At 34.8% G+C, this 13,083-nt stretch overlaps 1 protein-coding gene across 1 annotated transcript; it reads left to right on the top strand.

The window, feature by feature from the left end:
* The first annotated feature begins 282 nt into the window (after positions 1-282).
* Positions 283-4,730, top strand: LOC120440048 (adhesion G protein-coupled receptor E1-like). Its single transcript, XM_039611612.1, has 8 exons — positions 283-455; positions 1,045-1,248; positions 1,342-1,583; positions 1,686-1,752; positions 1,855-1,946; positions 2,977-3,136; positions 3,821-3,886; positions 4,051-4,730. Exons 1-8 carry the CDS (start codon positions 288-290, stop codon positions 4,120-4,122), a joined length of 1,071 nt encoding a protein of 356 aa, XP_039467546.1. The 5' UTR covers positions 283-287; the 3' UTR covers positions 4,123-4,730.
* Positions 4,731-13,083: the final 8,353 nt, after the last annotated feature.

Below are 13,083 nucleotides of genomic sequence, written 5' to 3'. Positions count from 1 at the left end.
TTTGTGATGTCCTGGATGAGTTGTGAATGTGCTCTTGGAGTAATTTTGGTAGCCCAGTCACTCCATGAGGAAGCAGGAAGCTTTCCAGACTCATAGCTATCAGTGACTTTGTTTCTCAGTTGTTTCTTTAGATTGTGGTATTACTATCTTACTATCTTTGTCCAATATTAACATTTGTGTTTAATATGCAAGACACTAGGAAATCAGGAAGAGGGCAAACACTTGAATCAGACTTTTTATTCTTGCCTTTGTTTATTTCGTTTTTTTAGGAAGTACCAGAAAATGGAATGGTCACTTGTGTGTACTGGGAAGCTGGAGAAGCCGAAGGTGGACAGAATGGAGAGACGATGCGTTGGTCAAAAGAGGGTTGCTGGGTTGCATACTCTCAAAAAAACTACACTGTTTGTAGCTGCTCTCACCTTTCTACCTTTGCTCTCATAATGCAGATTGGGGAGGTATGTCAGTTACATGTTGGTAAGGTTGAAGCCTCATTACTTACAGGACTTAACATACTTGTACATTTTTCAGATTTTATTAAATTCACACCCCACAATTTGACAAATGGAAACATGCAGTGTATATAAGCGGTTAAATCCCTTTTTACATTTTAAGTGGAAGAAAAAAAATGTTTTGTAATCAGTCAAAATTTCTCTAGAACTTTAATTCGGTATTCTGTCAAACTGCTTTGTCAACAAGTATAGTACACTTTACATACCCAGTTTTAGACAGGTTATCCCACACTTCTTGGCATATGCTATCAAACCTGGGGAATTGTCTATGGACTGAAGGGAGAAATAACAGAAGGACTATAAATTGAAATAGGGTCCCAAAAACTGAACTGTAAATTGAACTGTGGACTTGTGGAATCATTACAAGAATCATTACTGCCGAATTAGAAAGATACACAACCTAAAAATTGCTCTTAAAAAATCTTCAACTTGGATTAAGTCTGAAATGGATCACCCGGATCTTAGACATTTGTCAGCTTTAAAGCATTTTAATAAGCCATCCATTTTCATCTGCATCCATGTATCTCATTTTCAGCCTGTACCACAGAATGACTTCTTAGAGTGGCTGAACCGGATATGTGTGATTATTGGACTTTTCTTTTTGGCTTTGGCCATCCTTACCTTCCTTCTGTGCAGCTGGAATCCCAAAATTAACAATACTGCCCGTCTCCACCTCTGCCTCAACCTGGCTTTTTCGCAACTCCTCCTGCTCTGGAATGACAAATACACTGATAATAAGGTACAATGTGGCTAAACTACAAGAATTATCAAAGGATTCTCTATTGTGTTCCAATTGTCCATAAAGCTTACATTCATTTATCCGTCTCTACAGCTGGCCTGCACTGTCATGGCAGGGCTTCTCCACTTCTTTATTGTTGCCAGTTTTGTGTGGATGTTGCTGGAGGCACTACAGCTCCACCTGTTGGTTAGAAGGCTCTCCCAGGTGAAAGTCATTCAAAGAGATGGTCTCCCCAGGCCTCTTCTCTATCTGATTGGCTATGGTGTTCCATTTGTGATTGTTGGTGTTTCTGCACTGATGTATTCTGGTGGATACGGACGTACTAAGGCTAATGTGTAAGTCGGACACGGTGCAATGCACAGATTTATGTATTAAATCCTTTTATTACTAAATGTACAAGACTGGATAATGGTCTCTAATGTGCGTTTTCATTGTAGATGCTGGCTGTCAGAAGAACGAAACTTCAAATGGGCTTTAACAGGGCCAGTGATAGCGATCCTTGCTGTGTGTCTATTTTTGTGTTAGAACTGTATTACACATTACATGTCTTTTCTTAACGTCATAATTTGTCTCAAAATTAAATTATAAATCTGTTTATTTTATCAGCTTAATTGCATCCTGTTTGGTGCAACTTTATGGAGTCTGCGGCCCACCTTGGCTAACATAAAAAGTGATATCTCTCAGTCCAAAGATACAAAGTAAGTTTAAGGTTTATTTAATTTAAAGAGCAAGCTCAAATTCTGAGTAATCATTATGATTTTTGTATACTTAAAGCAGCTTTTAAAAAAAATGTCACTCAGTAGAGACTCGAGACTAATTGCAATTTCCATTCTGATTTTGATTATTTGCTAAATGACAACACAGATTTTTCCCTATTTCAACTACAATTGACATTATATAGAAAGAAAATCAACTTTTTTCAATGCAAAATATTATTTGCATAATAAAAAATATTAAGCTTATTAAACTTTTGGTCCAAATTGAGTAAGTTACAGGATTTTCTCTGTCAAGCACGCTACTAATTGAATAGAAATGAGCTGCTGTATACCCACCTTTATATCAGATACTTGCATCATTTTCCCGTATACTTATGAATTCACTAGATCAGAGCACATCAACCCTTTTCCCTTTTTTCTCACCTGTCTGTAATTTTCCTTTCACAGCTCTTGCCTGACTCTCTTACTTGTGGTGGGTTCTGAGCTGTGAATAGTTTAGCTTGAGTCACTTTTCATTTGTTGGCTAATTTTAAAAAGTACACAATTAAGTGTTTGATCAGGTTTGTCATAACAAACATTTTCTATGGTGGTTTACTTTGGCGAACTTTGTGTCTTCACTCGTCGTGGGGAGTTTCCATGCTGGCAACTTGTTGGCATGCGCCTGTGAGTGTGTGCACAACTATTTGCATGCTTTTCCATGTGCAAGTAAATAGTTTTTTATTTGTGCACTGTGAGTGTGTAGAAATAGTAGTTTGTAACAATTTGCTCATGAAATGTATGTGCAAGACGCTGACCAGCCAGTCCCCCTTCTGGGCCAGAGAAGACTGGAAATTGGGAGATACCTTTCCCTTGCCAGACAATCAGTTCATCTCTAGAGACTAAATATGTCATCCTGTTTGACTATAAGTGCAGTTACAGTAAATTCATTTAGCATACTGATGTGATTTTATTTAACATCCTGCTCCAATGTTTTGTAAAGAACTGTAAAAACTTTCTGTTGTTCTGTTTGCAGGTTGATTTTGTTCAAGATATTGGCCCAGTTTGTTATACTTGGCTGTACCTGGATTCTTGGCCTGTACCAGACAAACCTGTTCTTTCAGGTTGTTTTTATAGTTCTGAACTCCCAGCAGGGTACTTTTCTCTACATTGTCCACTGTGTCCTCAACAAAGAGGTAGACTCGTTATACCAGTGTTTCTTAACATTTTTCTCACATACTGTATGTCAAACTTTTTATAATTCATTCTTCATAAGAATGCTGCACAGCAAGAAGGTCCTGAGTTCAATTCCACTATCAGGCCGGGGTCTTTCTGTGTGGAGTTTGCATGTTCTCCCCGTGTTTGCGTGGGTTCTTTCCGGGTACTCCGGCTTCCTTTCACCATCCAAAGACATGCACTTAGTGGGGATAGGTTAATTGATTAATCTAAATTGCCCATAGGTGTGAATGCGGGAGTGAATGTGAGTGCGAATGGTTGTCTGTTTCTGTGTTAGCCCTGCGACAGACTGGCGACCTGTCCAGGGTGTACCCTGCCTCTCGCCCTAGGCTCCAGCGCCCCCCGTGACCCTGAAAAGGATAAGCGGAAGCGAATAGATGTGTTCTTTATAAGAGAAAAAAAAAGATTTAAGTTAAATGTAGTTAAATAAAAGCTAAACTCTGCCCCACTAGCAATGGCTCTGTGGCTCTATGGATCTAGCTATAGGGCATGCACCACAGTTTGAAAACTCTTGTTTAATAATGACCTGCTCTGTGATTTAACATCATCTCTATTTACAACATATTAGTGGTATTTTTTTACGAGTTTTATGGTGAGAGTAAATTAATTTATTTTTCAAAGTGTGCATTTATTTCATATTCTAGATTAGAGATGAGTATGTCAAATGGCTGACCTGTTCGTTCAACAAGACCAGAGAAGGCGGCTCAGTGGTAAGTTTTGCATAGCAGCCACTTGACCAATGAGACTTTTTCACTTTGCCTACCTGTGTTGTAAATGTGACTGCATAAAGTGTTGCTTTGCTTGTAATAAATTTAAACCTTTTCTAAAAATGTTTTTTAGTTCTTCTAAAGTATCAGCACTACTTTTTTGACAGAAAAATGTACCATCAGTTTCCGAGGACTTGGACATCCCTCAGACGTCAACATCAGCTGATGTTGATAAATAAGTGACGGGAAACATGGAAGAAATAGAAGATTTATCTACTTTTCTGCTAATAACTTTTTACTTTCTTTTCAAATATTTCAATTTGTACTGTGAATTTACCTTGTAAGTTCTTTTGTCATGAAAAATTAGTGCATTTTATGTAATACTTGTGCTTTTCGATATTTAGAAAGTATTTTAAACTACTACTTGCTGATTAAATGTCCCAAGTTTTTCTCCCAAATGTTCACCTTTATTTTGAAAAGGTTATGGCCAGATATAGGTGCACCCAAATCATACATCAGATCTTGGGTTGCACAACCAGTTATTAGGGCTAGAGGACAATAACTTTTTCACACAGGACCAGGAGGGTTTGGACAGCCTTTTTTCTTTAATAAATCTAGTTGTTAAGCAAACATTTGCTTACTTAAGTTTTAGTTTTGCTTACTTAAAGTTGCTTAATGACGATTGATCAACGATTGACCAATGATTGATTCAGTGGTTGGAGTCAACTATTGTACAACTGGCTTGTAATACAGTTTTACAGGATTGCAATATACTCCTTTTAATGCTATTAAAGTGGTTGGTTGTGGAATTTACATACTGCTTAATTTGACTCAATAAAGTTACCTGACACCCAAAGTTCTGTTTTTGACCTTTTAAATGAATTTAAAGTAAATACATTATTTACTTTAATTTAGAATTTAGGAGGAAGAAAGTTGGTCACTAATTATCAGTGTCCCATAATACGGTTTACTCATGGGTGCCTTTTTGGCATGAGGAAAGGAAGGAGTCTTGCCCTTTTTACAGGCCTGAAACACAGCCGCACAGTATGACTACATTTTTCATGCAGGTGCCATGATTACTGCAGCTTGACGAGAGCACACAGTAGGGCGCTGGTGGAGGCTGAAGGAGGAGTAGTTGGTAACATAAAGCAAATGCAGGCACTGATCGTATACATATGAATTAGCATACACAAAACACTGATACGGTTCGTTTGGAAGTAGGAGGGAGCTCTGATGCAGGTTTTGACTGAAAGCTTGAAATGTTTTTTTTGTGTGAAAGGACAAATATTCAATAGATCAGAAATACGAGATGGACTAGAGAAAAAGAATGACAAGCAGGACAGCCCCTGTTTTTTAATTTCACAAATAAAATAGCTATTTGATAAATTTTGAAGTGTATTTTAAAAGTCCTTAGTCTCTAAATTGATTTGGTCCAGATTTTAACAGTATTGGGAATTTTAAGTATAACTGTGTTCATTGTCTTTGAGATCTGAGAAAGGAACTAAAGAAAAGAATAAATGCTTCACAAATCTGACAGGTTTTTTTTGTTTAACATGAAAAAGACATAAAAGTCCTGCATGTCACATTGTGTGTATCTTTCCTAGGTCCTTAACATAGTCAACACAAGTTGGTGAATTTGCATTGCTTTTTGCATTCACATAATGCTTTTAAAAGCAATATTTGGGTGTTGTTCATGTTTTACAATGTGAACATTCAGAACAGATCTGGAGACTTGACTTGACTTGTCACTATGGATTGTGTCTTGTCACTTTTTCTGGGTAAGTGAATTTGACAGAGAAAATAAACTTTTTGGAACTGAAGGTATTAAATTGATGTCAGTGCTAATTTTAATGAGAAAACTAGATTATTAAGATGGAACAAATTTTAGTTTAGATTCTGGATTCAAAGAGACATATGTCTATTCAAATAATGGTAAATTATAAACAGTTACTATTACTGACTACTTCAAGTAGCATTTCATAAAGATATGTGTAAATTTAAGTCAATGTTTACAATACTTTAATTGCAAAAGTTTTAGTTTTTGGTTTTAGCTGTTGAAAAATCACCTTTTAAAGCACTGAAAACTAGTTCATTCACCAGTATTTTTCTTTTTGATAGGTTTATTTATCATACCTGTCTCTTGTGATTTTCCCCCTGGTATGTAAGATTTTCTGCTACAGTAAACACTAACAAAACAAACAAACAAACAAACAAAAAAACCACAGCAAATCCTCCAAAAATTTGTAAAATAACTACTATGATACCAATGCTTGCTTGTTATTTGCAGGTTCTTGTGACGGATACACTGCGATAAATGAACCATGGCGGAACCGAGCCTTTTTTGCATCTACCACTTCTACTGGCTTTTCCCAAAATGATACAAATTTTCTTGACAAATGGTTGCGCTTTACAGGGATCGGTGGAGACACAGTTGTTACATCATGTGTAACAGTCCAAACTAGTGCTACACTTGTCCCCATTTTTATACCATTTCCCTTACCAACTAATTTGTCTCTGTATCCGACGAATGGGACTGCACAAGGGTGTAATGACAAGAGTTTTTCACTGAGTGTGGCGCTCTGTCCAGGAGGATTCTATGTATATAAACCAGTGGATCCCCTCCCTGCTCCCAACATGGTATATGTAACTTGTGAGTAGAGACATTTTTTTTGTGTATAATTTAAATTTGAAGTTTTATTGGTTTAAAGAATTGTGTGAAATTTACACGATGTGTTTACATTTGTATTTTACAGGCAACATCTTACAAGCAAGTGTTACATTCACTGTATTATGACTAAAACAAACTATAAAAAAACACCCAAAAGTTGAAGTTTCAAAAGATCAATTCTCATTTAGACAATTAAGAAACATTTTAAACTTAATGTAACACCAGAAATGCCATTAGTGATATTTGATAGAAAAAATAATGCAAAATGTCTTTATAATAATAATAATTACAATAATAATAATTATGTAAGCCCAAAATGCATCTGAAAAGCATTCACATATTAACATTTTGGTAGTGACCTGGTGTTTTACAAATAAATGATTTTTTTCCAGTGAGTAATCAAGTAATGTGGTGCATTACTACTAGGAAAAGTATCATCTAATGTATTAGTTGTTTTTTGTTTTTTTGAGTAACAGTAACAGTCACCTTACATTACAGTCACCTACATTATTCAAGACATGCTCAAGATTCTTTAAAACTCACTTTGAAATGTGAAACCTATGTTAACTTATATTAAATGAAATGTATTAATATCTTTGTTGGAGAAGAATTTAAATAGTAAATTAATAAGTTAATTACTTTGTGAAGATATTTTAATTTAATATAAAAATATTGTAACAACAATTTTCTATTTTCTATACTTAAAGTAATAGAAAGGTATTGCTGTTTATTTCAAAAAACAAACAAACTGCAACACGTCCTCTGGAGGAAGCTGACACGGATAACAGATACATGTTCTGGTAGAATGACATTGTCATTGAATTTGCATTATTTTCTGTGCGTACCAAACACAGTTTAAAAGACATTATACCATGATGTGCAAATCTTACAGTGCAAATTTCAAAGTCAGAAATGATCAGCAAATTTGCAAACTTCATGTGTCATAATAAACCGCGTCTTTTTCTGGGTAAGTGAACTGTATTCTTTCAAATGATGTGAGACTACTTCCGAATTTATCACCTGAAGATATCAAACTAGCTCATGTGGACTTCTTCATTTAATTTATGTAAGTGCTGTTAATTTGAATTTGAAAATTAAGTTACTAAAATTGAAAATTGTAATTTTAGATAGATGGTGAAAATCACATTTAAAAAAATATGTAAGAAATAATACAATTCAATATTGATAACATTATTATGATTTCATAATTTTAGTAAATAATTATATACGGAAAAAAGTTAAATATTATATTAATGACTTTAAATAAAATATTTCTGCAGTGCTTTGATAGGTCTACTTGTTTTTCCCAGTCAGCTCTTAAACCAAATATATACAAAATATGTTTTTTAATTGATGATTTCATTTATTAAGGAAAAATGCTGTCCAAACCAGCATGTCCATGTGTGAAAAAGTAAATGCCCCCTAAACATAATAACTGGTTTTGCCCCCTTTGGCAGCAAGAACTGGAGGTTTTAATTCAGCCACATGGTTTTCAGCCAAAACCTGTTTAGGTCACCGAAAGGTTCTCAGTCTGATTCTGGACTTTGATTCGGCCACTCCATTCGTTTTGGTATTGTTTGAGCCATTCAGAGGTGGTTTTGGTGGTGTTTTTTGGATTATTGTCCAGCTGCAACTCAAGTGAGCTTGAACAGCACAAAACGATGGTCAAATATTCTCCTTCAAAACTTTCTGGTCTAGAGCACAATTCATGGTTTTATTAATTACAGCAAGCCACCCTGAAGCTGCAAAGCAGCCCCAGACCACCACACTAATACCACCATATTTGACTCAAACTAGGATCACATTTTATGAATGCTGTGTTAGTTTTACACTAGAATAATCTGGGCATGGCTAATGAAATTGAACTTAGCTTTCCAAAAGATACGGTTAACTGTTACTACCTGTGAATTCATGACTCAATAAAGGGAGGAAATACTTCAAACAGGGCCAGGTTGGTTTGGATGACTTTTTTTTCTTAATAAATTAACTGATCATTTCAAAATATTATTTTGTATTTATCTGTATTAAAATACGTTTTCACTTTTATTAATTTGTTTGATGATCCAAAAAGATTTCAGCGTAACAAATGTGCTCAAAAACGAAGAAGTGTTGGATTGATTCAGACTGCTTATGTAGTTCCTGGGTTCATTATCTCTTCTCCTAACACTAGTCAGTTAAATTAAAAATCTTCTTTCATTACTTCACATTTTTAAAAGCACATTTTTACATCTTAAAAAAAAATCAATGCATTGTTAACTGACCTGCCTACTGGGCATGCCAGAACATTAGCTTCTAATATTAAAAACTGTGTTTTCTCAATTTTCATGAGTAGTGTTATTGTCAAATACAGTTAAAACATATTTTTAAATATGTTTATTAACTGAGGTCAAATCTCTAGCTAGTTGAACCAGTTTTGAATGTAAATCAATCAATCATCCAAACAATGTGTTAATACACTGGTGTTGAAATCTTTTTTTAGGACCAACATTTTCTCCCCTTTTGATAGTTTCTCTTTTCATTATATTTACTGATTATCTTTGTCTTGTGAGTTTATGCCTTGTGTTGATGATTTTCCTCACATATAATTTTGTAAAAGAAAATGTAACAGTGATTAAAGTAGATAGCATGACTAATAATATTCGGTAGTTACTTGCAGATATTTGTGATGGATACAACCTAAAAGAGTCTGGGAGTAAACTACATTGACAAAGTAATATGCAGCTTGCCACTGAGACGCAGTTACACAATATTCTTATAAAAGAAATATTTAAAAAACAAAAATAATAGTGGAATAACAATAAAAAACCCAAACAAGTTAGACAGAATAAAACACAAAAATCAAATATTACATTAAAACAAATGTATTCTTTGGCTCCACTAAACTTTATTTGATTAGGCCTCAGTATTTGGAAAACTAGTAAAGATGTGAAACAACTTGCCAGCTACGAACTGTTTGGTGCTTTGCACAAGCAAGTAACATACCTGTTATTGTGTCACCAAGATTGCTTTAGTTACCATACTCATTAATGTTATGAGCAATACATGCTGCATTCATGGAAATGTTTTTTAATACAAATATATATCATATTATTATTTATCCTAATTTATAAAATATACAATGCATTATTTATTAGAAATACTATAAGTGTTATATTATTTATAATATGAACATGTACCATGATTTTATATCTATTTAGATCATAGTGAGTGTACTGCAACGTCTTGTGGATCATTGGGTAATTGCACAGATGGGGGATGCACTTGCAATGATGGATATGAAATGCCTCCAGACTACCTGGCTACTTCAAATTCATATGGCTGTATTGGTAAGAAATTATAGTGCATTAAAAACAAGATGTTATTTTCAAAACAGCAATAATGATATTTTTTGATATTATGATTAATATGAAAATAATACATAATTAAAGTAATCTAGACCTATAATGTTTATACCAGTGACTGTAAAAACAGTTATTTATATGCTCATTGGATTAAACAGACACTCAGAAGCAAGTGCATCATCTGGACTAATATGTTTTTAAAGTTTGCAATTTGCTGATTGTGTATCATCTTACCAGATATCGATGAGTGCACAAGGACTAAAGGAATTTGTGGTCGTAATACCAACTGTTTCAATACAGTTGGGTCATACAGTTGTAACTGTTGGACAGGATTTCAAATGCCGACGCCAATATTAAAAAGTAAACTGTCCCCCGGCTGTGAAGGTACAAATCAAACAAACAAACAAACAAACAAACAAACAAACAAACACAGAAATAATTCAGTTTAGTTTGTTTCATATTCACTTTTTAATTGTTCTTTGTGTAGATATTGATGAATGTCTTAGTGGTGTCTGTGGGCCATACGGGACCTGCTACAACAACATAGGAAGTTTTGTGTGCAACTGCTCTAAAGGCTTTAGGGCTGATTATAGCATGTCCCCTGTTTGCCAAGGTCTGTATTGCATGTTACAATATTCTATAAAGTGAACTACATTGGACTGTTCATATTACTGTTAATTACTGAGTGTGACTACAGAATATTTATATGCATAGTATATTAAGAGTTGTATTAGTTTGTGTGAAAGAGTGGTTTGTACTTTTACTCACTTTAAAATCCAGTGTGATAAGAATCAACAAATAAGTAACTAACTAGCTGTAATTTTCTAACTTCAGATATTGATGAGTGTTACAACTCAACAATATGTGGTCCATATTCTATCTGCCAAAACCTGCCTGGAAATTACTCCTGTAGCTGTAAGGTTGGTTTTGAACCAATGGATAAAACTAAACAACCCAATGAGACCAACGTCTGCACTGGTATGTGAAAATTGTTTTATTTACATTTGAAGTCACTTGTGTTTGCTCTCTCTCTTTGTCTCTGTGTGTTTCCCTGCTATTTCAAAAGTATTTATTGTGACCACTACAATGTCACAAGATTGTTATACTGAGTAAAGAAAGGCCTAGGCTGACAAAATACATTAAATCACAGGGTCATTGCTGTTTTAGTGTCAGAAGGATATGAATTATCAAAGTGTTCAATGAAGCACTGGCAATGTCATGGCTTGGCTAAAATAATACAGACTTTTTAAAAATGAATTATGAAAAACATTGTCACACAATGTGGAAGCTATGCAGAGATTATATTTAATCTTTTATCGGTGGATAAAACATGAAAACATACTATCCAGATTTGGAATTGCTAGCACAATTTAGCTGCACAACCTGTCCTTGTTAGAGTTTAACAGAATAGTAATACTAACTCTTTTCCATTATTACCTAATCGGATAGACTAGCCAAGAGTCCTCCAAATATGTGTTTATCGTTGTCATAGAAACGCGTCCAGGCATCTGCTGATGTAATTTTTGTTTCTCAGAAAAGAATATATGGCTTCTTTTGTTGATAACATATTTTTTAATTCATGTACTTCAACAGATATTAATGAGTGTACCCTACCAGTGTGTAGTACATGTATAGACATCTGCGGACCAGATTGTAACTGCTCAAATACAATTGGATCTTACTTGTGCACCTGTATCCCTGGTTATCGGATTAACAACCCAGCCTTTATAGCCAGCTATGATAACCCGTGCAGAGGTTTGCGCTCTTGTTTGGTGTTTTGACATATAGCAGCTCAAATATGATTAAATGCAGCAGTTTGATCAAATGATCAATAAAAACAGATTGCCTTGCGTGTGTGTGTGTGTGTTTGCTGTCTCTACTGCAGATATTGACGAATGCACTGAGACACCCGGTATATGTGGTGAAATGACTGTGTGCACTAATGTACCGGGTACTTTTTACTGTTCCTGCCCCGATGGATTGTTCCCTACAACTGGAATCGTTGCCTGGATATTGAATGTCACATATTGTCAAAGTGAGTCAGTTTCAACCATAATTTTGAATTATTTTAAGGTTATTTATTTGGTTAGAGGACAGTTGATGTTAACATTTTTAATTTACTGACAGGCGTTGAAGATGCTCTAAATAAAGTTCCAGTTAAAGAGGTGAGACCCATTGAAATATTTACCTTTTAAAGGTGCCTTATTTAGTCACCAATGCATAACAATGTTTAAACCAATGTTTAGCTCCATTCTAATAAAGCAACAGGAAATGAAACCATGACAATTACCAGACAGTGCTTTGTAATAAATGAATACTAATACTGCACATTCAATGCAGGGTCAGACAAAAGAAATATCGTTCATCAGCAATATGCAAGATGACCTGACAAACAATACAGGTGCCTTCATACCAGAAGCGGTATGTAGTTCAAAAGTGATGCTTATGACAAGACTAAGCCAGAATGTGCTTTGTTTTATATTCAGACATGGTTTGTAACTAAAAATAATATGTTATGTGATGTACTGAGTATACCACAGTACATTTTATCTAACACCTTCTCTCTTTTCTTCATAATGTGTTTGCAGACCGTAGCCAACAGCTTTGCTGCATCTATGGTACTTAATGTCCAGCCAAAGAAAACATACCATATTCCATGTCTGTATTTACATTTATGTGTTTCACTGATTAAAATGATTTACATTTTTGCAGGCCGTGTCCGGTGTTGGACCACGAGCCACAGAAAGCAAGGTGAGTAGTGAAGGAGATGGGACGATGGGCAACGCAATTCTTGACCTTTCAGAGTATATCGTTGTTGCAATGACTCCACCTACCGAAAACCAAACCAAAAAGGAAGTGCACTCTTCAACAGTGGGTAAGTTAGATTCTAATATTTTGTAGCTTGACTATATTTAAAATTACTGTTTTGAATTGACTGATTGTTATCTGTTTGTAAGATCTGAGCCTGCTGGCCATTGGTCCAGGGAGTAAGGATAACTGGAATACCTCCCTCTCTGCTAATGGAAATACCATGGACTTCAACTTGCAGGCTATAGCTCATGCTAACAATGGTGAGAGAGTATTTTAAAAATTAAATATACTGACAAATCCAAACTGTTTTTATTTAATGAATGGTTTTTAATTTCTTTTCTGATGCGAAAACTCCAGGATCTGCAACAGCTGCTTTTATG

The sequence above is a fragment of the Oreochromis aureus genome, linkage group 4 (assembly GCF_013358895.1).
Source record: "Oreochromis aureus strain Israel breed Guangdong linkage group 4, ZZ_aureus, whole genome shotgun sequence".
Taxonomy (NCBI): Eukaryota; Metazoa; Chordata; class Actinopteri; order Cichliformes; family Cichlidae; genus Oreochromis; species Oreochromis aureus.
Note: the sequence above shows the minus strand (reverse complement) of the source record. Positions and strands in the feature narration are given on the sequence as shown.